The 21,505-nt window shown below is 34.4% G+C and overlaps 1 protein-coding gene across 4 annotated transcripts in view; it reads left to right on the forward strand.

Annotated features, from left to right (window-relative positions):
* The first annotated feature begins 10,287 nt into the window (after positions 1 to 10,287).
* LOC100244450 (lysine-specific demethylase JMJ26) overlaps positions 10,288 to 21,505 on the forward strand; it is a 68,112-nt gene continuing 56,894 nt past the window's right edge. For 2 of the 4 annotated variants that reach the window (XR_009465489.1, XM_010650565.3), the window contains exons 1-7: positions 10,301 to 10,896; positions 10,966 to 11,081; positions 11,236 to 11,320; positions 11,413 to 11,554; positions 12,584 to 12,647; positions 12,739 to 13,486; positions 15,820 to 16,149. Coding sequence is in view for 3 of the 4 variants with exons in the window: in XM_010650565.3 (XP_010648867.1) it covers positions 10,396 to 10,896; positions 10,966 to 11,081; positions 11,236 to 11,320; positions 11,413 to 11,554; positions 12,584 to 12,647; positions 12,739 to 13,486; positions 15,820 to 16,149 (1,986 nt within the window). In the remaining variant the exon portion in view is untranslated. Of the gene's footprint in view, positions 10,897 to 10,965; positions 11,082 to 11,235; positions 11,321 to 11,412; positions 11,555 to 12,583; positions 12,648 to 12,738; positions 13,487 to 15,819; positions 16,150 to 21,505 lie in introns of all 4 variants that reach the window. The other 2 variants (XM_010650564.3, XM_010650563.3) reach the window with 2 other exon arrangements.

Here is a 21,505-nt window from a genome sequence, read left to right on the forward strand (position 1 = left end):
ATAACAAAAGTGCAATTTTTTTTAGCTCCAACCCCGTTTCTCACAAACGGGCCAAGCATGTTGAGTTAGTTAGATTACCACTTTCTTCATGAACTTGTTGTTGCTGGCAAACTTCGCACTCAGTACGTGCCCTCTCACTTACAGGTTGCTGATATCTTCACCAAAAGTGTACCTCGACCTCTTTTTCAATTTTTTCTCTCCAAGCTCCACGTCTATTCTAATCCGACGCTCAGCTTGTGGGGAGGGTGTTGAGGATCCTCTACCTTAATCTAAGGTCTTCCATATGTACATCCATTGACCCTAAATCATAGGAGCTTGTTTAGCTAATTCTTTCCATTTATTTTATAATCAATCTTTATGTGTAATTAAGTCGTTATACAATTTGTAAATGATTATATATATGAAAGACTCTCACCACTAAAAGGTGTGGTGGTTTTCAAACATTCTCAATGGTAATATATGTTAAATTCGTTAACTCGAGTTATGTTGAATTCTTGTTTGGGAAGCATCTTTGTTGTTGGAATGAATTGAACACCTCTCTGAATAGTGGTTTGGTAGCATTCTAAGCTGGTTGTAAAGTTGAATCATTGTGACATCAGTGAGAGAGAAAAAAAAAAAAAAAAACAACAACAACAAAGGCTCCTGAGATCGAATGTTAAATGAGATGAAGACTTCTTTTAAATATGCCAAAATGTTTTATACCATAGAAGGCAGTCTTTTCCATTTCAACAATATGCAGAACCATTGGTTTCTGCCGTGTCGTAAGAGGCTCCTGAGATTTTTCCCACATTTCATTTGTACGTGAGTCACCTACGGCGGCAATTGGATCTGCTCCATTTGTTGGGAAGCCAAAAGTGAAATCAAGGAAGATAAGGAAATGGAGAAGAACCAATGGTACAAACTAATTGAATTGCACGAGCTGAAGAATCCACTCTTCGAAATTTAATTTACTGCTTTCTATGAACACATGAAGACCAACCGGAATCTGCTTTAGCCAGATTGCGTGTTATGTTTAGAATTTCATGAAGGTCAGTTTTTGGATATAGACTGTAGACAAGAGGTGCACCTTACACCTTGCTGCCTAGCACCACTAGTGCCCTGTCCCATTCTCTCTACCACCCTTACAGCTTATGGCCCATTTCTGGACTTGACCACCTTTGACATGCATTCCCACATGCCATGTTCTCATTTTCTTAATTCTTCACCTGTTGTATTTTTTTTTAATTTCCTATTTTCAAATAATTTTAACTCTTCAGTTTTTTTATTTATTTATTATTATTCATCCTTAGAGTTTTAGGTCGCCAAAAATTCAATTTTAATAAATTATTTGCTGTAGCAAACACCTTTCACAAATTTTCTTTGTTTTATTTTTAAACGTTTTTTTAGTAAGTATGGATAAAATTCTATATTTCCAGATATAATGAAATTTTAGAGAATTAATTCAAACAAAATAAATCGGGCATTGGTAGGGCCCAATATCTATGATTGAATATTGATTGACTTTGATTTGCTTTGCAACACATGCAACTATTCTATACTTGTTCACTAACTTTGTTTTCTATAAAGCAATTAGCTCACTACTCAGGTACACTTCTTACATTTCTTGTTCATTTGATTATTTTTATATTAATATTCTTTTGATATCCATTGACTTCCTAATTAATTGTCATACTTGTCTTAAACTTAATTAGTAGAGACCTAATTTTAGGGTGTAGAAGGGTGTTACGATCTATCATCGTACTTTCCTAATAGGTAACCCGACCCTTTGACTCGAACTTGGTTTTTCACATACCTGTTTTTATTTAAGGTTTTTTTTTCTTATTTTATTTTTTCCCCTTTAAAAATAAAACAAAAATAAGTGGCGATTCCAAAAACTTTTCAAAAATCATTTTAAAAAAAATAAAAAGTGAGTCTCCCAATTTGAGTGGAAACGCATGCTAGAAATGCAAGGTCCACACATGTATTTAAAAATAATATATTATTAAAGGTAGGTAAAAAAAAATTTTGAATTAAAAATAGGATTATTTGACTAAAAGTATTATTGAAAACCCAATTTTAAAATCCAAAATTTTATCCTTTTTTTTTGTCTTATTTTGATAAAAATGTTCTTATTTTTTTATTGTAAAATTAAGTGGATGTTTGATAAACCAGCTTAATAACTTAAATTTAATTTAAGTTATTAAGTAAATTAAATATGTTTGATGAAGTAACTTAATGGTATAACTTACAGTCAAATACAACTTTAAGTAATAAGTAAAAATAATTAACTTATTTTTAAATTTGCATCTTTATTTTACTTTTTTACCCTCAGTTGTCCTAATTACTTCCAAAATCTCTTTTGTTACTCAACAACCTCTATTGTTCCTCGACCTCTTCTATTCTAGTTATAATTTATGAGAATAAATATGTCAATTTAATGATTTAGAATAAATTTTAAATTAATTTTATTAAACAACCTTGATACTTAAAGCAAAAATTACATAATAAGTTTTAACTCATTAAGTAATAAGTATTAAGTTTTATCAAACACCTATAACCCTTTCTTTTAAAAGATGTACTTAAATATTTAAAATAGTTAAGGACATTTATATCAAAAACAAGTTATTCTTCAAACAAAATATAGGAAGAGTTAAATTCTAAAATTTGAAGATTATTTTATCAATTTTAACCAATTAATTCTTAAAAATATTACTTTAAAATAAATATTAATTTATAAATGATAATTTTAATTAAAAAAGATTAAATAATCTCAAATTTGTAAATCTAACCCACCTTATGTTTTAGGCTAAAAATAATATATCTTTTTTTAACAAAAATATCTTTTATATTTTTTTATAACTTTTAAATTTTACATTAAAAAATATTCTAAATATTAAAAAGCATTTACGTTAAAATATGTTATTTTTCAAATTGCATGTTATTTTTATATATTTAAAATTATTTCATCTCTTTTATTGAAATAATTATTTATAAATTGTGTTCATAAATTATATTCATATTACCTTTTTCATTTGTTTTATGATTTTTAATGTGAGGTTGGTTATTTGAAAATTATTTTGTAAAAGAAGGCTTTTTAGTTAAATTCAAATTTTCAAAAAACGATTTAAAAATTTTTCTTATAAGATTTTGACATGGCACAACATGTTTGTTTTTTTTTTTTTATAAATATTTTACAAAATACTATTTTTAATTTTTTTATCTTCTCTCTATTTCTACCCACATATGGGCCGTGGAATGCTTGGGCGGAGCACAACTCAAATTTGGTGGAGAAACTTTATTATGTTCTTAAGTTTGATTAGGCTTGCCTTGAGATCTCAGACTTAATTAAAAATTTATTTAATTAGCTATATAAATGAAAACTAGTACAAGGTACATAAAATTTATTATAAAAAATAATTATTTATTCAATCCAACAAATCTAAGAAGCAATTTGGACGTGACCAATTTGGACCTAGACTCTCCAATCCCAAAGGTGGGATCCTGACTTTTGTGCTTTGGTGGTCTCCAAGATCCTTTTGATGATTTATGTTATGTTGAAGGGATATCCATATGATTCGATTGATTGCACAAAACCCGCAATAGCAATGAAGCTCGAGAAAGCATACAGAAAAGACAATTATAAAACTGAGATCCTTGAGGTCTCCAAGATCCTTTTGATGGTTTATGTTGTGTTGAAGAGATATCTATATAATCCGATTGATTGTATAAAGCTCACAGTAGCAATAAAACTCAAAAAAGTATACGAAAAAGATAATTATAAAACTAAGATCTTGACTTTTGTGTTTTGGTGGTCTCTAAGATTCTTTCGATGATCTATGTTGTATTAAAGGGATATCTATATGATGTGTTGAAGGGATATTTATATGATCCGATTGATTATGTAAAAGCCCATAGTAGCAGTGGAACTCGGGAAAGTATATATAAAAGACAATTCTTTTCTATAATATATATATATATATATATATATATATATTTGATTGGTAAAATAAAACAAGAAATTAAATTATAATGGGTTAGGCTTGTGGCACTCAAAGACAAATATTTTCCTATTATTATAGGTGGATGTGGAAAATTTCAAATTTGAATTTTATTTATTCATAATTATAAAATTTAGAAGAATTTGACTTTTATAGGAAAGTAAGATTTCATCTATTCCTACAAATTTGCAATTTAATTATCAATCCCTATAAATCAAGGATTTCGTCTTTTAATCCATAAAACCTAGTGGGCAGTAAATGTACTCCTAGATTTTCCAACACCACTCATCAAGTTAGTTAATCCTTTAGTCAAGATATCAATCAACTTACCATTTGTTGGGACATATGGTTTGCATGTCAGACTACTTTCTAACTTATCCTATATAAAATATTTATTCATTTCAACATGTTTAGTTTGATCATATTGAACTGAATTATATATAATATTAGTGAAACACTTATTGTCACAAATTGTCACAATAGAGCTTCATTGATCCATGCCACCCAATTTTTATATGCTCAATGATGATTTTCAACCATAACAATTCACATATACTACAATACATAACTCTAAAATCCGTTTATGTATTTGAGCTTGCCACCACTGTGCTTCTCTAAGTCCCTTAGTTTCCTCTTAACATTATGTAATACCTTAGGGTTGATCTTTTTTCGGAAATTAAACCAGCATAATCAGCATCAACGTAGGCTTTTGAACCTAGCTCCTTATACTTCTTATAGGCTATATGTTTAGTTCTCAGAAAATTTGAGAAAAAAAATACAAGTGAGAAAACAAAAGAGAAAATTAGAAGGAAAGAAAAAGTTAAGAAAAAAAATAGATTTAAAATTAATAAATTATTTTTATATACTACTTTAAATTCATTTCACTTATTTTAACTATTTGATATAAAAATTAAATAATATGAAAATGCATAAATTTTTAACTAATATTTTATATTCTTTGGTATTTTATTATAGTATAATAAAATATGAGAAAATTATTTTCCTTAAACATTTTTTTTTTCTTTCCTTGTTACTTTTTGGGAACCAAATATAATCATAGAGTATTCCTTTCCTAGGAGTGGACTTGAGATATTGCAAGATAGAGTATTCCTTTCCTGGGAGTTGACTCGAGATATTGCAAGATCCTATTAATTGCTCAAAGATGAGACTCCTTTATTGTCCATAAATTGGTTTACTCCAATTTGAAAGTAGTAAGGTATAATGTATGGAAGAATGATTGATAAAAGTGAAATTAAAATATTATTAATAAATTCAAATTTATTATATCATGTTATACTCTCAAAGACTACATCCTAACAAAATGTTCATTAGAAATAAGTGGAGCAAACTCCTAAGTTACTTATTTTAGTTGTTCTATTGTGAGTATTATACCCTTTTTTTTTTCTTGTCAACATAATTAGGTTCAATCAACTTATTATTATTGAAAATAAGGGTGATCATGCTATAAGACATGATTTCTACGCCAAATGAAAAAATCCTAGGATTAGTAGTTCTAAGCATTTTAAGGTAGGTTGGCAAAATTCTAGTATCATAAGTAGGGATGACAATAAGACAAGTTTTTTTTATCCCTAATGAGATGAATTTGAAATTAAAATAAATGAGTTAAGTATGAGTTTGAGATTTTTTTAAAACCCGAGACAAATTTAGGTTTGGGTTGTCTTATCTCGCCAACCCTAACCTGGTTATATATAACATTAATATAATTTAATTTTTATTTTCCTATTTTAAATATATATATGTAATAAAAAAATTATTTTTCAATAAAATAAGTTATAAAAAATTATAATATTTTAATCATTTATAATTTTTTTAAAATTAAATGGGGTAGGGTGGGTATTGGAAATTCACATGTCCGACCTTTCCCATTTAATATTTTTAATAGGGTGTGGATAAGAATTATTTTGAATAAATGGGGTGAGGTTGTTGTCATCCCTCATCATAAACATCAAACCCACTCTAGGCAAATCATGATTCTTATTACTAGCTAAAAACCCTCTTTAATTAATTAACTTGTCTTAAACACATAAGTTATCCTAAGACAATAATTAATATACCATTTTATTTAACTCTTAGGCATTTGACTTTTTATATTCAATTAAAATACAAACACCACCTTAAACTATGCAAGTGAGACCACTATGGGTGATTTTACCATGTTACATCCAAGTTAAGTCTATAATCAAGATCATTAATATCAATGTTATCATGCGAAAAGTTTCATCTTTAGGATTGATCATTCTCACCATAAACATATATAGTCTTGTTCATTTAGAAAAGTTTATATCCCTTAAATCCTTGTATTACCCCATTTTTAGGATGATGATGTACCCAAAATCAAAACGGGTTTGGTCTTGGAGCCTATGGACTTGTCTATGACCTTCTCTCACTTGATATTTTAGAATATTGAGATTTCTTTAAAATTTTAGTAATCCTCTCAAAATAAATTATTTATTATAAGAATTTTCAAAATATTTATTTATTTCTTCAATTGGAAAATTTGTGTTAATAAAGAATATCCATTTTTATAAAGATTTAAAATAAGAGAGTATTTCATTTATTAAGAAAAGTTAAAATTCTTAAAGATCTCAAATTTAGGAAGTTTTTAAAAAGATATTCCAAGGATATTTTGAAAACTAAGGAAACTGTATTTTCTATTTTTTTTAAATCATATAAAAATCCCTTAAATTCACCCACTTCCAATTTCAATGAAATTTTATTTTTGAAATTACCTTCCCATGAAAATTTACTTCCCAAAATAAATTCCAAAATTATCCATTTTTAGTTATTTTAATTCTAAATACCATGAAAAATAATAATATGCAAAATAAGGAATAAAATAACAACAATAAGGAAAAAGATTCTCATGGCCTTAGGGAACCTATTGTTGGTGAACCTAAATATTAGACTTCTAAAATCCAAAAATTTCAAAAACACTTGTAACTCAAATTAGGGTTAGCAAAAATAAAATAAAAAAATCTTAAAACCCTAAGAAAACATAAAACTGCTATCGTAGTTGATTGAGTGTTGGATCAATGCTAAAGGGTGTTTGAGTGGTTAGATTAATGCTATCTTCATGATCTCCAATTGGAGAGTGAGTCAAAATCCTCTCTAGTCACCTTTTCATAAATAAAAAAAACTTACCTTTCTACGGTTGGAGAACCACTCTAAATGCTTCTTGATTGATTGGATTGCCTCCATGCTTTGTAAGGTCACATAGATTGATAAAATGTAAACTTTTACATTAAAAAGCAAAAACTTATGTTTTTTCTAATTGTAGTTTACAACCGATCTATGAAAAATAAAAAATGGATTTTTACATTCAAATAAAAAAATCTTACATCCCTTATTGGGTTTACAGCCCATTTAAAGAAGCAAAAACAATCAATCCATTCATTCAACATTCAATATATGAACTATTAATAATTATCCATTCATACATTGATCCTTGGGACCATGGGATGAATACCCAACCCTATAAGAAAAATGTAAGCACACCCTAAATAGGTTATAGCATGTTAAATCCTAACTTAGGACTTTGATACCATTTTGTTTGGAATCTCGAATTGTTTTGTTTCCAAGCCCTAGATTACTTAGGTACTTGCAAAAACTTCCAACGCTTTTCTAGATTCTAGCAATGGAAGCAAGATAGACTTCTAAAACTTTTTAGAGATTTGGAAATCGAGTTTGGTGTACTTACCTATGATGTGGATGTTTCTAGATCAATTCATTTCAATGAAGATGTGTATCAAATCCACGATAGTCATTGTAGATCTTGTAAACCCTGATGACTCATTGAGAAATCTTTCTAAGGATGAAGGCTAAAGTGCTCTTTTTTTGGAACATACAAGAGAAAGTGAATGGAATAAACTTGAAGCTCTAACTCTTAAAAGGGTATTTATAGGCTTCCTACTTAAGTGACTTGAGTCCATCTTAAAAAAAAGTTATAATTGATTAATTAGTCTAATTGGACTCCAATTAATTAATTAATTTAATCTAAAGAGTTAGTTTACTAACCCATGTGCAACCTTGTGTATTTACTAAAACATCTTTATGTATTTTACCAAAACACCCTTATGCACATAAGTAAACTAAGAACCAATCAAACCCTCATTAATCATGCTATCAAGGAATATGAGCTCAAGGAGGGACCATCGAAACCCATAAGACAATACTAGCTCTCTCATAACCTAATTTTGAAATAAACTCTCACTATAAAAAGTCAACTACCCTTCAGTACCCTATGTAATTACAACAAGATACAAAGTGCTTAGATTCATGACCTATTATCTATTGTATGCAGTCTCCCCATGAACTGTCATTTGTAATTTAATAAGGTAAATTATATCAACCTCACAAGACTACCTCTACCATCCATGAATTACAGACCCTTTATCATGCAATCAACTAACATATTTTAACTCATAAAAAACTTATGTCAAATTCTATTTGAGGAACTATTATGATTATTGTTTATTTGAACATACTTGCTTAAAATCATCTAAGGGGACATACAGTCTCAAAGTCTATGAGATAATATGGTGTCTTTATTAAGACTATCTATTAATATCGACTTTCATCAATAGTGACCCAATCCATAAAGACTATACGATCACCTTAAAATCTCACTTATAAGTCAAAGATATTGCAAAATTTGACACAAATTCAATATTTTTTCACGGTTAAGACACTATATAGTATAACAGGTTGGTGAAGTAATGACTACTTGATAATCTTACGTCATAACTCATTATAGGTCATTTCTAATGTGTAACTATACACATTAGTGCACTTACCATGAGAATCTCATCTCGATGGCTAAGACCAGTCATTCTTTCAATTAGGAAGTAGTATATTACAATCTCAAATAAATTGTCTAAGTCTTAAACCAGTTGTGAGCTAATCATATACTTATAAGGAATTTATGACTTTGATGTCTTGTTTATCTCTTAATGCATAAAAGTCAAGTGCAATGCAAAAAATATCGGGTCAAAATTGTCATAGGGTATAATGCATAAAATATGATAAAAAAAAGTGAAATTAAAAGATATTAAATAAATAATAAATCCAAATTTGTTACGTCATACTGTGCTTTTAAGAGTTTTATTATAACACCTAGGTGGTTTTTGCTGAAAGCAATTTATTTTCAAAAGTTAGATCGTTTGTTTTTCTACTTTTTCATGACTTATTATAAACTTCTTACTGAATAGAAAAAATCAAAATATGTAATTTTTTCTGAATAGAAAAAATAACATATTGGTTTTTCTTTACTTTTTAATACTTAATAGAAATAAAATATTACAAAAACAAACAACCTACTATAAGCATAGCTTTCATGGGAACTAAGGAGTTTTCTACTTCTTTTACAATTCTAAAGTATTCACTATAAATCACATTGATTGAGTTATTGGTATCGAATCTTATATTCTTTTCATGACATATGACATTATCTTTGGCACAAGGACCAAGGTGTTATATGGGATGTTGACATTCTTTGGAAAGCCATTTTAAAAGTTCACTTTTCTTTTTATTAAAGAATTATCTGCACGTGTTGAGACCTTGGGTATACTTATGATCTAATTGATATGTTGCCAATAGTTTTTGGTTCAACAATCAATCTTGCTAGATCCCTATTGCTCGGGGTCTAAAGCATTTATCACATAAAGTGGTTGGTATGGTCTTTCTTGAGTTTAGGTAATAGCATCAATGACGTTCAGTTTAAGAGCTTGACTAGACTTCATGATCTGTTTTAAATATCCTTTCTAAATGAGTTCTTCATAGTAGATTTTGAGGGCCTTGCATTTGTTAATAAATGCCCATGGTCTTAATGATATTGGCAATGTTTGTTTTTATCCATCCGATTGACTGCTAATCCTCTAAGCCTTGGCCACCTAAAATGTGGATTGTCTTTAAGCTTTTGCATGATAATTCTTCAAGGCAGCTTGCACTTCTTGTTCCTTTAAGGCTTGTTGTCTCTTTATTGAGCCAACTCATTCTCCTCTTTTTCGCATTTAGACTAGGCTTGATTGAGATCGTATATGACCAGGGTCTCTGTTTTAGCATTAATTTTTCCTAGGTCTTATAGCATACCTATTTTCTTAACACAGCTTCCATGATCCTTGTTTTTGTAGGAGGAAGATGGTTTATTGAGGGTCGCCTGATGTTGATTCACATGATGTCTTTTCCAAATTAATTATAAAAAAATAAGGGAAGAAATCATTTTCCCTCCATTTATGTCAAAAAAGGTAGGGTCAAAGCATTAAATACCGAGAATCCTAGGGGCCTTAAACTGCCCACAGGCGCACATTATACCAAGTTTAAGTTAAAACAAACCAAGGGCTTGGCACACAGCTGTGCTCTTTCTGTGTCTTGTCTCTCACCAAAAGTGCGGGAGCCAGAGATGGCGAAGTCCAAGAAAAAAGATGTCGACTTGCCGCCACCGGACCACCTCCGCTGCAACCGCAACGACGGCAAAGGGTGGCGCTGCCGGGATTACAAACTTGAGGGCCATAACCTCTGTCAATACCACCACGACAGCGCAATTTCTCGGTCCCAAAAATCCAAGCCTGACCGCAAACCCAAAACCAAACCCCAACCCAAACCCAAACCCAAAACCGAAGCCGAACCCAAACCCCAAATGGAACCGGAATCCAAACCCGACGCCAAGCTTAAAATTTCCAGAAGCAAGAGAGCCCCAGGACGGAGTGGTGCGAAAAGCAGTGACGCCACTCTCCGCAGCGACGCCGCTCGAGGCAGCGAGGTCGGTCAAGGCAGAGAGGTCGCCCGAGGTGGCGACGGCGGTCGCCGCTACCCCAGTCGCGGCAAATTGCTGAGAAGGCTTCTAGATTCGGATACAGATCAGGAATGGAGAGGAAACGGCTCCAATGCGAAGAAGAGAAATGTGAGGGAATGCCGAAACCTAGCGAGTGAATTTGTTTGGTTTCCTTCCTAATTTTGTGTGTTGTGGCAGCAGGCACAGGAAGATGAGTGTCGGTGTTGTCACCAGTGCCAGAAGAGTGACAGGGAGGTGGTGCGGTGCCGGAAGTGTCAAAGAAAGCGGTTTTGTCACCCTTGCATCGAAAGATGGTAACAACATTTTAAACGATGATGAGTTTGTTCTTTGATTGATAAAGCTTAGTTTTTTCACATAAACATTTAAAGCCGAATAGGAGTGAAATTTGAAAAATGAACGTGCTCCTCATTATTTGCTCTGTTATTGCATTTGTGCCATTGAGTACAGGTACCCCCGTGTATCGAAGGAAGCAATTGCAGAGGCTTGCCCATTTTGCAGTGGGAATTGCAATTGCAAAGCTTGTTTGGATAGGGTAGGTTTTGGGTGCAATTGCATTTTGTTATATGGCCACTAGCTTCCTCTGTTCTCTACATGATACTTGGGGGTTTTCATCATTCTTTTTAGGACACTAAGACTTTGGAACCAGAGATGAGTAAGGATGATAAGATAAAACACTCCAAGTATCTGGTGAAAGTGCTTCTTCCATTTCTGGAACAATTTGATCATGAACAAGAGATGGAAAGAGAAATTGAGGCTAAGATTCAAGGTATCACTTCCACATTATTTGCTGTAAATGACTACTCTTGTTTTGATACGCACGGTACTGCCAGTTGGTGATATGATTCTGTGGTCCATTTCACTGGGCCACGCTCCATTTGGATCTCAGAAGTTGGAACTACTGTAGGAAGTAAAAAAAACTTTTGAGCAAATTTCAACTTTTCTTGGTTGGGTGGGATGACATGACATGACACTTACCCAAAAAAAGAAAAAGAAAAAGAAAAAGAAAAAGAAATATAATAAAAACTATTTGGCAACTTTTATACAGTATACTTTTAAACTCTTTATTCTTTTTTTTTTTTTTTTTTGAAAATGAATAAAGTTGGAGGAAGAGTTGAGAAGAATTTATTGAGTTAAAACCTTATTTTCCTTTCCTTTTTCATTTTCCTTATCATTTCTCTCATACTTTATGAGAGCAAAGTGGAACTTTAATGTATCGTTTGAATAAACTTCTTGTTTTCTATGCCTAGAAACAAAAAAGATAGTAACTCCTATATAAAATGTAAGAACTCTTTGAAACTTTTCTTAAACCCATATTGACTTTTAAAAATTTTGAAAGTAATTTTAAGTTCATAAGGTAAGTTCATACTTTTTATATAAGTGTTACTATATCTTGATTAGAAGTTACTACTATTTTCTACTTTTAAAAAATAGAAAACAAGAAGTTTGTCCAAATGAGCACCAAGTTATCAAGGACAAAAAGGTGCTCAGATATAAAAATAAAAAAGTGGGTTTTCCAATCATTGAAAGATGTTCATGACAGAAGAAAGTCCACAAAATATTAGGATGAACAGTAACTCAAAGGATGGAGAAGATGCCTTTGGATTGATGTGAATGTGATTGCACAATTATTGTGGCTTGTTGTTTTTAATGACTCAAGAGGTAAGCCTACAGGCTGGGAATGGAGGTGGATGCCCAAGGGCACCCTTATAAGATGCACTAGCATGTGCAGCCAGAAAATAGAAAAAGTTCCTTTATTTTTATATTTATCTATCCAAAATAATGGTTATTTGTGCAGGGCTATCTCCACCAGAGATACAGGTGCAACAGGCAGTTCTTCGTGAAGATGAGCGTGTATACTGGTAGGGTTCTTTTCTAAAATGATTCCTAATTCCTTGGGTTCGATTCCTTAATTACGTCAAAGAGTTGATGAGATTACATGACTTATGGCAGCAACAACTGCAGAACCTCTATAGTTGATTTCCATAGGAACTGCCCAAATTGTTCATATGATCTCTGCCTCACTTGTTGCCGGGAAATTCGTAATGGATCATTGCAAGGTGGTATCGATGAAATTGTCATGCAATATTTTGACAGGGGGAAGGCTTACTTGCATGGAGGAAAACCTCACATGCCTTCAGTTCAGAAAGGAGAGTCAAATTTTTGTGTTAGTTCCAGCAGTAAAGATCCTGGAAGTACAATATGTGAATGGAAAGTGAAAGAAAATGGTGACATCCCTTGCGCACCAAAGGAAATGGGTGGCTGTGGACATGGCCGTTTAGACCTTAAGTGTATGTTTTCTGAAACTTGGGTTTCAGAACTAAAGGAGAAAGCAGAAGGGTTAGTCAAAACCCACAAACTCACTGATGTGCTGGGAATTCCTGCATGTAGCTGCTCTTGTTTTAAATTGAATAGCGAGATTGATTTTGATAACAAGAAGTTGCGGAAAGCTGCTGCTAGAGAAGATTCCTTTGATAACTATCTGTACTGTCCATCAGAAAGTGACATCCTTCAAGGGGATCTGGTTCACTTCCAGAGTCATTGGATGAAGGGGGAGCCAGTTATTGTGAGTGATGTTCTTGAATTCACATCTGGTTTGAGCTGGGAGCCCATGGTTATGTGGCGTGCATTTCGTAAAGTAAGTTACACCAAATCCTCGCAGTTGGCAGAGAAGGCAATTGATTGCCTTGATTGGTGTGAGGTAATTCTTGTAATTAATCACTTCTTGAGATTGTTGTGATAGCTGTTGCTTTTGTTATAATTACAGAAAGTTTATCCTTTGGTTGTAGTTATGCTCTTAATTTTTCTATTGTCGGAGTTCTTGATTTTACCTCATCTTAAATCCTAGTTAATAGGAGTACAAATGAAATTGACTCTCTTAAAATTATTCTAGAAAACTTATATTTTGGATTTGAGATCTTATTCCAATTCTAGTAGAAAGGTTATGCCTTAAACCCAAGGTTTGGAATTAAGGGCCTCATATCAAATACCTTATGTATTATGGAAGGGGCACAACACGGATATGCCGACAAGATAAATCCTGAAAAAGTAGGATGCAGGACAATAAAGACACGATTATATCAGTGTGTTTGTACATATGCAGTTATATTATATACGATCAATCCATAAGATTGGTCATTCTACCTTAATTTCTATGGTAAAGAAACATAGTCACATCCTAATTTGTACATTGAGTATCTGTATAGGAGTACGGAGGAAAAAGAATATTTTAAAATTTTGGACTTTTTTGAGAAGGGTTTGACACATGCGTTAGGTCTAAGGTGCTGACATGCATTGCGACTCTTCTTTAGAATTGCTTACGCTTTGAGACAAATACTCAAACTCATTTCCAATCCCAATGCCAATCCCATGAATTAGTGTCACACTGTCAGTTCAAAGAGACTGAAGATGTGAGCTTTCTTTGTTGATTCTCCTGCAATGATGTTTCACTTGTGTAAGATTGAGAGTGCTCTCCTCATTGATGGTGCTTGTATTTGTCTCAAGGGAAGGCATCATAATGCCAATTTAGTCGCATGTGAATTTTTTTGGCAAGGTTATTGACAATTTAGGTATTTCAAGCTTGGACACGAGTGGAGAAAAATTGTTGACATTGATTAGACATCATTGAGTCTTGACTTGCACGAAACAAGAACTAAGGTTGAGTTGTTTGGGGGCAAGAGGCTGCCATGGTGGCTCATTCATTTGATGGAAAAATATGCCCTCTGCTGTTCATTTTGCAGTGGGAACTTGGGTCAGATATCTCTTAAACTTCCTCATTAGTCGACTTAATATATTTATGAGCTCAATTTATGTCAATAGAGAACACACAAGGAAAGGATGGAAACTGTTGATGAGAGTGAAGGGGGTTTGCATACGGATAGGAGCAAATTGAGGAGGTTCATAGTTCAAACTCAATTGAATTCATTGATTTGGGTGCAGACAAGTTAAGGAAAATGAGCTCAATAGCACAAAACACCTTTTTAGCCACTTTGGGTCCAAATGGTTTAGAACTGTGAGATATTGTGTTGGACTCCATTCCTCTATATATACTCAAAACCCCAAATTTCCCTTTATTTTAGATAATTTTATACTAAAATATGTCTTCTTTTGAATCAAAATTTTTATTATTAGTTCTTTTTATTTTTAATCGATTTATATTAGAATTGAAATTTTATTTTAGAATAATATCTTTTTCTTTTAGTTATTTAATATAATAAAGTTAGAATTCTAAATAATTTCTATTTGATTCATTTATAAGAATTAATTTTTTATTAAAGGGTTAATGAAAAAAATTAAAAACTACTATTATATTTCTTTAAATAATTTTCATAAAAAATAAAAATGATGATAAAAAATAGTCATTACATTTTTGTAGGATAAAAATGGCAATATTTGCATATCATTTTTTATAATTCTAACCATAACATGCGAAATTATATTGTTAAATGAAAGATTTAACCACTTCATTTAAGAAATATACTTTTATCTCCATGAGGTATTGTATACTCATAGAATGTCTTAAGATAAATATAAGGTTAAATTTGTAAAAGAGAATCATTTTCAGTGTTCGCTTGTTTTCATTATCAAACAGTCAAATTGAATTCAATACTTAAACTTAAGATAATACCAAATACTTTTCACTTCTACTAGTTCAACCTTATAATTTCAGTATTTATAATTCAGCACGAAGGTTTTTTGGTACATAATTTTCAGCTTTATCAAATACCACCTATGTTTTGTTCTTCTAAGGAATATTGAGGTAGGAAATTCTAACACCAACGGCTTCTTTCTCTCACTTTTATCTTGCTTGGTGACATTGAAATGTAAAGAAATAATCAAGTTTTATCCTTGAAGGCTATCAAGGTAGGACCTTCAAATACTTGGTAGTTATTACTTCTTCCTCTTTTATGTTGCTCTATCTTTAATTTGTCTGGGATTAGTGGTTACTGTCATATGCTTGTCACTTGTGTTTACAGTAACGTGTTCTTGTTGTTTGGTGATGTTAACAAGATATTTTGCCTTGTGCAAATGCAGGTTGAGATAAATATTCACCAATTTTTCAAAGGTTACTCTGAGGGCCGTGCACATAGGAACTTGTGGCCTGAGATGCTCAAACTCAAAGATTGGCCCCCATCTAATTTGTTTCAGGAGCGGCTACCACGCCATGGTGCAGAGTTTATAAGTTCTTTGCCCTATTTGGAATACACACATCCTCGCTCAGGCCTTCTTAATCTTGCTGCAAAGTTGCCACAAAAGTCTCTGAAGCCTGACTTGGGGCCTAAAACATATATAGCATATGGCGTTGTTGAAGAGCTTGGCCGTGGAGATTCTGTAACCAAGCTTCATTGTGACATGTCTGATGCGGTATGCTATATCTAATTGAATTATTTGTAGTTTTACTTGTTTTATGTTCCTTAAACCATAAAGTAGAGCTGTTTTTCAAAACACATCCTTGGGATTTCCTAGTGCTTAGTACACTTTAGTCTCTGTCACAGATGTCTCTAGAAATTACAAAATCATCTCAGATGCCTCTTAACGATAGGTCATAATATAGTCTTTAACAGTAGGTTAGAAGATGCCTTTTAACAATAAACCAAAAGATACATTTTAAAGTAACTTATATAGATTAAAAACCCTATTTAAGAGAGCTTCCTAAATGCTAAAAGTTGCTATTGAATCCAAAAGCAACTTAAAGATTTTTGGATAAAGCTCCTAAATGTGGGTCTCCACATAACTTGTCACATCTTGGATTTTAGTCTCATTAATTAACACTCAAAATACGAAATTAGTGCTCCCAAAACTTGAGAAATAAAGAAAAATGATGGGTTTCTGGTAGATTTTTGGGCTTAATATGGATGTGGAGACCTGTTATAAAGAAGTATGTATCCTGTGATAACCCTTTTAAACAGCTAATCGACAAAGCGTACATTTGATAGATTGGAAACTTGTACAATAATATTTGGTACATTACAAAACCCCATGATTCATTACGCGTAATCCATACTACAAAAGTACAAAAACAAATATAAGTTACATCATTTCTTCAAAATGATTTAGTCTTCCTACAATACATAGACAAAAGACTCAACATGAACGAAACAACATCCAATCAACAACACATGCCAAGCTCAGGCATTAACCCCAACAAGTGTCTTTTGACCTACATCTTAATAGTGGAAGGGATAAGGTGAGTTCATTTAGTGTCTGCTTGCAAGAGCAACTGATGGAGGAGAGAGAAAGGTCTAGAGAGAGAGTGAGCGAGAGCGATGGTTCTAGGGCACGAACGGGGACGCAGCGCGCTTTGTCCAGTCAGGGGCTTGGAAAAGTAGTTTTGGGGTGGAGTCGAAGACCTTTGAGGTCGAGACAGAAAAGAAGAAGGGCAAGATGCAAATCTCCATTGTGGAAAGAAAGAGAGGAGTCTCTTCATGGATTAAGCTGGGGCCGGCGAGCTTATGGCCGCTCCTGGAAGGTTTGGTTTTCTGCACCAAGGACACGAGAACTGGACATTGGGATAAACTTTGGCAAGAGAATGGGAGGACCTTCTCGTTGGTGCGCGGCGAAAACAAGGGGGGATGCTTCCTCTGTTTGGGTGTTGTCGATTAGGAAAAGAAAAGATTTAGTATCTTTGTACCCAAAGGTAGAGGAGCAAAAGGGGGTTGGGCTCTTCTGTTGGAGGCGTTATGAGAGGTGGATGTTGCTTCCGAAAGGCAAGTGAGACAGAAGGATAAGGAAAAGCCATGAAAACCCTTGTTGGGAAAATCCTTCGCGGAGGTGGTTAAGCAGCCTTGTAGCAATGGAGAAGCGGTGGTTAGGGTGAAAGTCGACAACAAGGTCTTAAGCCAAAACTTGAAGAAGCTAGCCCATTGTCTTGTTGGTTGCTGGGACCCCAAGCTAGGAAGGGGGGACGACTTGAGAAGCTGGGGGACCCAAATGGCAAAGTTGTGGGGGCTGAAGGGCAACTTAGGATTGGCTAAATTGGAAAGTGGCAAGGTGTTATTGGAATTTGAGGTGATGGCAGAAGCTAAGAAAGCCCTAAAAGCTAGGGAAGTCTCGGTCGGAGGTTTCTTCATGCGTTTGGAGAAGTGGAGCCAAATGACGGGATGTCTGATGGAGGGAGAGAGAGAGAGAGAGAGGCCTAGGTGAGAATAGTAGGATTACCCATCTCTTTATGGGATCGGGCCATCTTGAGAAGGATAGAGGAGTGTGGGGGGTTTTTGGACATCGACGCTAAAACGGAGAAGATGGAGGAGTTGTAGTGGGCCAGGATCCTGGTGAAGATTAATGGAGAGAAAATCCCTAATACGGTGGAAATTTGGGTCGAAAACATGCGCTATTCCTTAGCTTTGTGGTGGGAGACTAGGCCGACGCTAAGATCGCTGCCGACTGAAGAAAAGGGGAAACCCTTCGAAGCAGTAGGAGAGGTCGAGGGTGAGGTTCTGCCACGTGAGGGCAAGCACGTGATGGAGGATGAAGGTGGTCCAAGGCTTGAGGACCAAATGCAGTCTGCCGATGGGACGCGGGGGCAGACAAGCGGGTCGGGGTGCCCCTTGGACTGTTCTCGGGGGCTTGTTGGGTCGCCTTTTGGGCCCCAGGGAGTTGTGAGAGCGCTGGGCGGGCCCATCAAGTTGGGCCTCTTGGAGGAGCCTTGAAGCTCCATGCTGGGCTTTGGGCCTGAGGGTCTAGACCCATCCCCCTCTCGTAAGGCTGAGTTCTCCCTTGGGCCAAAGGAGGTGGAGAATCCTAGACGGGCCAAGGCTTGGAAGACTATCGTGGGTTTTGGGCTGGCTAGTTCAGATGATGGTCAAAGCCCACCCTAGTTTGTGGAGTCCAGAGACCACTTTGGTGAGGCCCAAAACTCAAAAAGATCTAGCCCAAGTCCTTCGAGGAGTCCATTCTCTGAAACTCCCCTGTTTTGGGAGAAAGATGGCCAGTGCAGGCTTTGTGAGGCAGAGCTCCTCTCCAAAGAGAGATCGAAGACTGATCTCGCCCTTTTTGAGGAAGCGTTGAGGTATGAGAGTGATTCTTTTCAGTTTGGGTGTTTGGTTTCTGGGCCCTATTCTTCTCCTTCTTCTTTTTCCGGTCAGACTCCATTGGGGGAGTATTGCGTCCTTTCTGGGGATGGAAAGGAGCGAGATGAGGGAGAAAACCCCTAAGGAACCGCAAGCCATTCCAAAAAGCCTAAAAGCGAAGAGGACTCCTCTCTCATATACACCCTAGCCCAACTCCACAAATTACATACAAAAGAATTTTAAAAGATACTTAAATTAAAATACTTAAAATCTTAATTAACTTTAATTTATAATAAAACATGATTATAATTAATTAAATTTAGTTTCCAAACAAACTTTACCATTTATTTGCTTCTAACGATTATTTGGAATCCAAATGTACCAAAATCACCAACCTTGTCTTCTTCCTCACCTTGATTCCTTCACTCTCTCTCTAACTTCTCTCTAGACCCACCATTTTTCTGCAGAGATTAGGGCTGCAAATGAAGACTAACAACCCTTTAATAAGGTCTAGAAGCAAGCACGAGGCAGCAAGCTCTAAGGCTGCCACAAACCAAAATTTTCCAAATTGCACTTCAGTCCCCCTACTAGTAGCTTTTTATGCTTTTACACCTGTGTTGCCCCTCAAGTCGTCTTAATTAAAATGAACTCCTATGGAGCTAATACACATGCTTAAGTTGTTAATTAATCATAATTAACCTTAATCAAAGTTTAACTCATAATTAAACATAATTAGCTTTAAAGTAGTTTTAGCCTCTAATTAAACATGTTTAAGGTTAGGTACTAAGACAGTTAAGGTTTTATTTTTTTATTTTTAAATTATGATTATTAGATTTACTACTAGGTATTACATAACTCAACTTTATTTCTTTGTGTTTGAATAGCAAGAAGAATCCTGTTACTGAAACACATTGTGGGAAGCATATTTGAATTAATTGAAAATTTTGAAAATGTCAAAGCTACTTTTATCTTGCATAAAAGCAGTTTTAAAACACAGTTTCCAGACCCAAAATCAAAATGACACTAATTTCTGCTTCTACTTCTACAAGTTTACAACAGAAGTAATAACTATGTTAAATTGGCACTAAATGTCTTGAGGCATAAGTTTTCTGAAAAGTGGGAGATAGTCTTTTCCATCACTTTTTTCATTTTGTGAAACCCTATTTTTTTTTTTTTGATAGGTGAACACACAAAATGAAATATATTAGAAAATGGGCACCTTAAGGCTGACCCAAAAGCATATAGGGGGTATACAAGAGGCACCAAAAGGCACAAACAAAAAAAGAGGGAATACAAAAATCACCATCTCTCACCTAGCACCTAGCCAATAAAAAAAACTGAATAAAGGAAGAGGACCTTCATTTACAACTAACTTAGTCTACATCCAAAGATTACATACAAAAGGATTTTTCAACTTATGAATCGAAAGCTCCTCATTATCAAATGCAATCCTATTTCTTTCCTTCCAAACCGCCCAAAAAAGACACAAAGGGGCTGCCTTCATACCTTTCTACGTTTCTTGCCCATGTTAAAGCTGTGCCATCCAAGAAGGGTATCTCTAACCGAAAGAGGAAGGGCCCAAGTAAGGCCAAAAAGAGCAAACAATAACTCTCATAAAACTCTTGCCTTGGTGCAATGAATAAGAATATGATCAATAGACTCTTCTTTCCCACAACAAAGGAAACATCTATTAGCTAGAATCCGTCCCCTCTTTTTAAGTTGATCCAAACTTAGCACCTTACCCCAAGAGGCTTCCCAAGCAAAAAAACCCACTTTGGTAGGAACCCATGGACTCCAAATAATGCTATTAGGGAATTGAACAACTCTTCTTGAATCTAGAGCACTATAAAGAGATTTGACTGAGAAAATCCCATCCTTAGTCTCTTTCCACAACATTCTATCTTCCAAAAGAGGATTGAGTCTCCTTCCCCGGATTGTCAAAAGTAATCTCTCCACCTCCTCCACCTCCTAGTCATTGAAGGGCCTAGAGAACCTAGGGCTCTAAACCCCTTCCTCTCTCTCGAAGGATCCCACAACTCCACTAACCAAGCTTCTTTATAAGACGCAAATGCATACAAAGAGGGAATAGAGTTACAGAGAGCGAAGTTCCCACACCATTTATCTTTCCAAAATTTGACAATTCTACCATTCACCACAGAAAAAACAACTTTGTTTTGCAAAAGAGAGCCTTCCTTCCTTATTTCCTTCCAAAAGCCTACTCCGAATCCCTCCCTAACTTCTCTAGTATACCAACCTCCTTCTTCCTCCCCAAACTTCCTACTAATGACATGCCTCCAAAAAGTCTCCCTTTCATTCGCAAAGCGCTAGTTCCACTTACATAAAAGGGCCCTATTCAGAGTAGAAAGACGTCTAACTCCCAAACCACCCTTCCTTTTGTCCAAACAAACGGTATCCTACATCACTAGATGAGGCTTCCTCTCCAAAGCTCCCCCTCCCCACAAAAAATCCCTTTGAATTTTTTCCAATCTTAAACTAACCACTCTTGGCATTCGCAGTAAAGACATCAAATATATGGGCATACTTGACAATGTGCTACGAATTAGAGTGATTCTTCCTCCTTTGGAGATAAATTGCCTTTTCAACATGGCAAGCCTTTTCCGAAATCTCTCTTCCACCCCATCCCAAATGGCCACGGACTTGTGATTCGCACCCAAAGGGAGCCCCAAGTAAGAAGTTGACAGCCTTCCCAC

This window comes from Vitis vinifera, chromosome 4 (genome assembly GCF_030704535.1).
Source record: "Vitis vinifera cultivar Pinot Noir 40024 chromosome 4, ASM3070453v1".
Lineage (NCBI taxonomy): Eukaryota > Viridiplantae > Streptophyta > Magnoliopsida > Vitales > Vitaceae > Vitis > Vitis vinifera.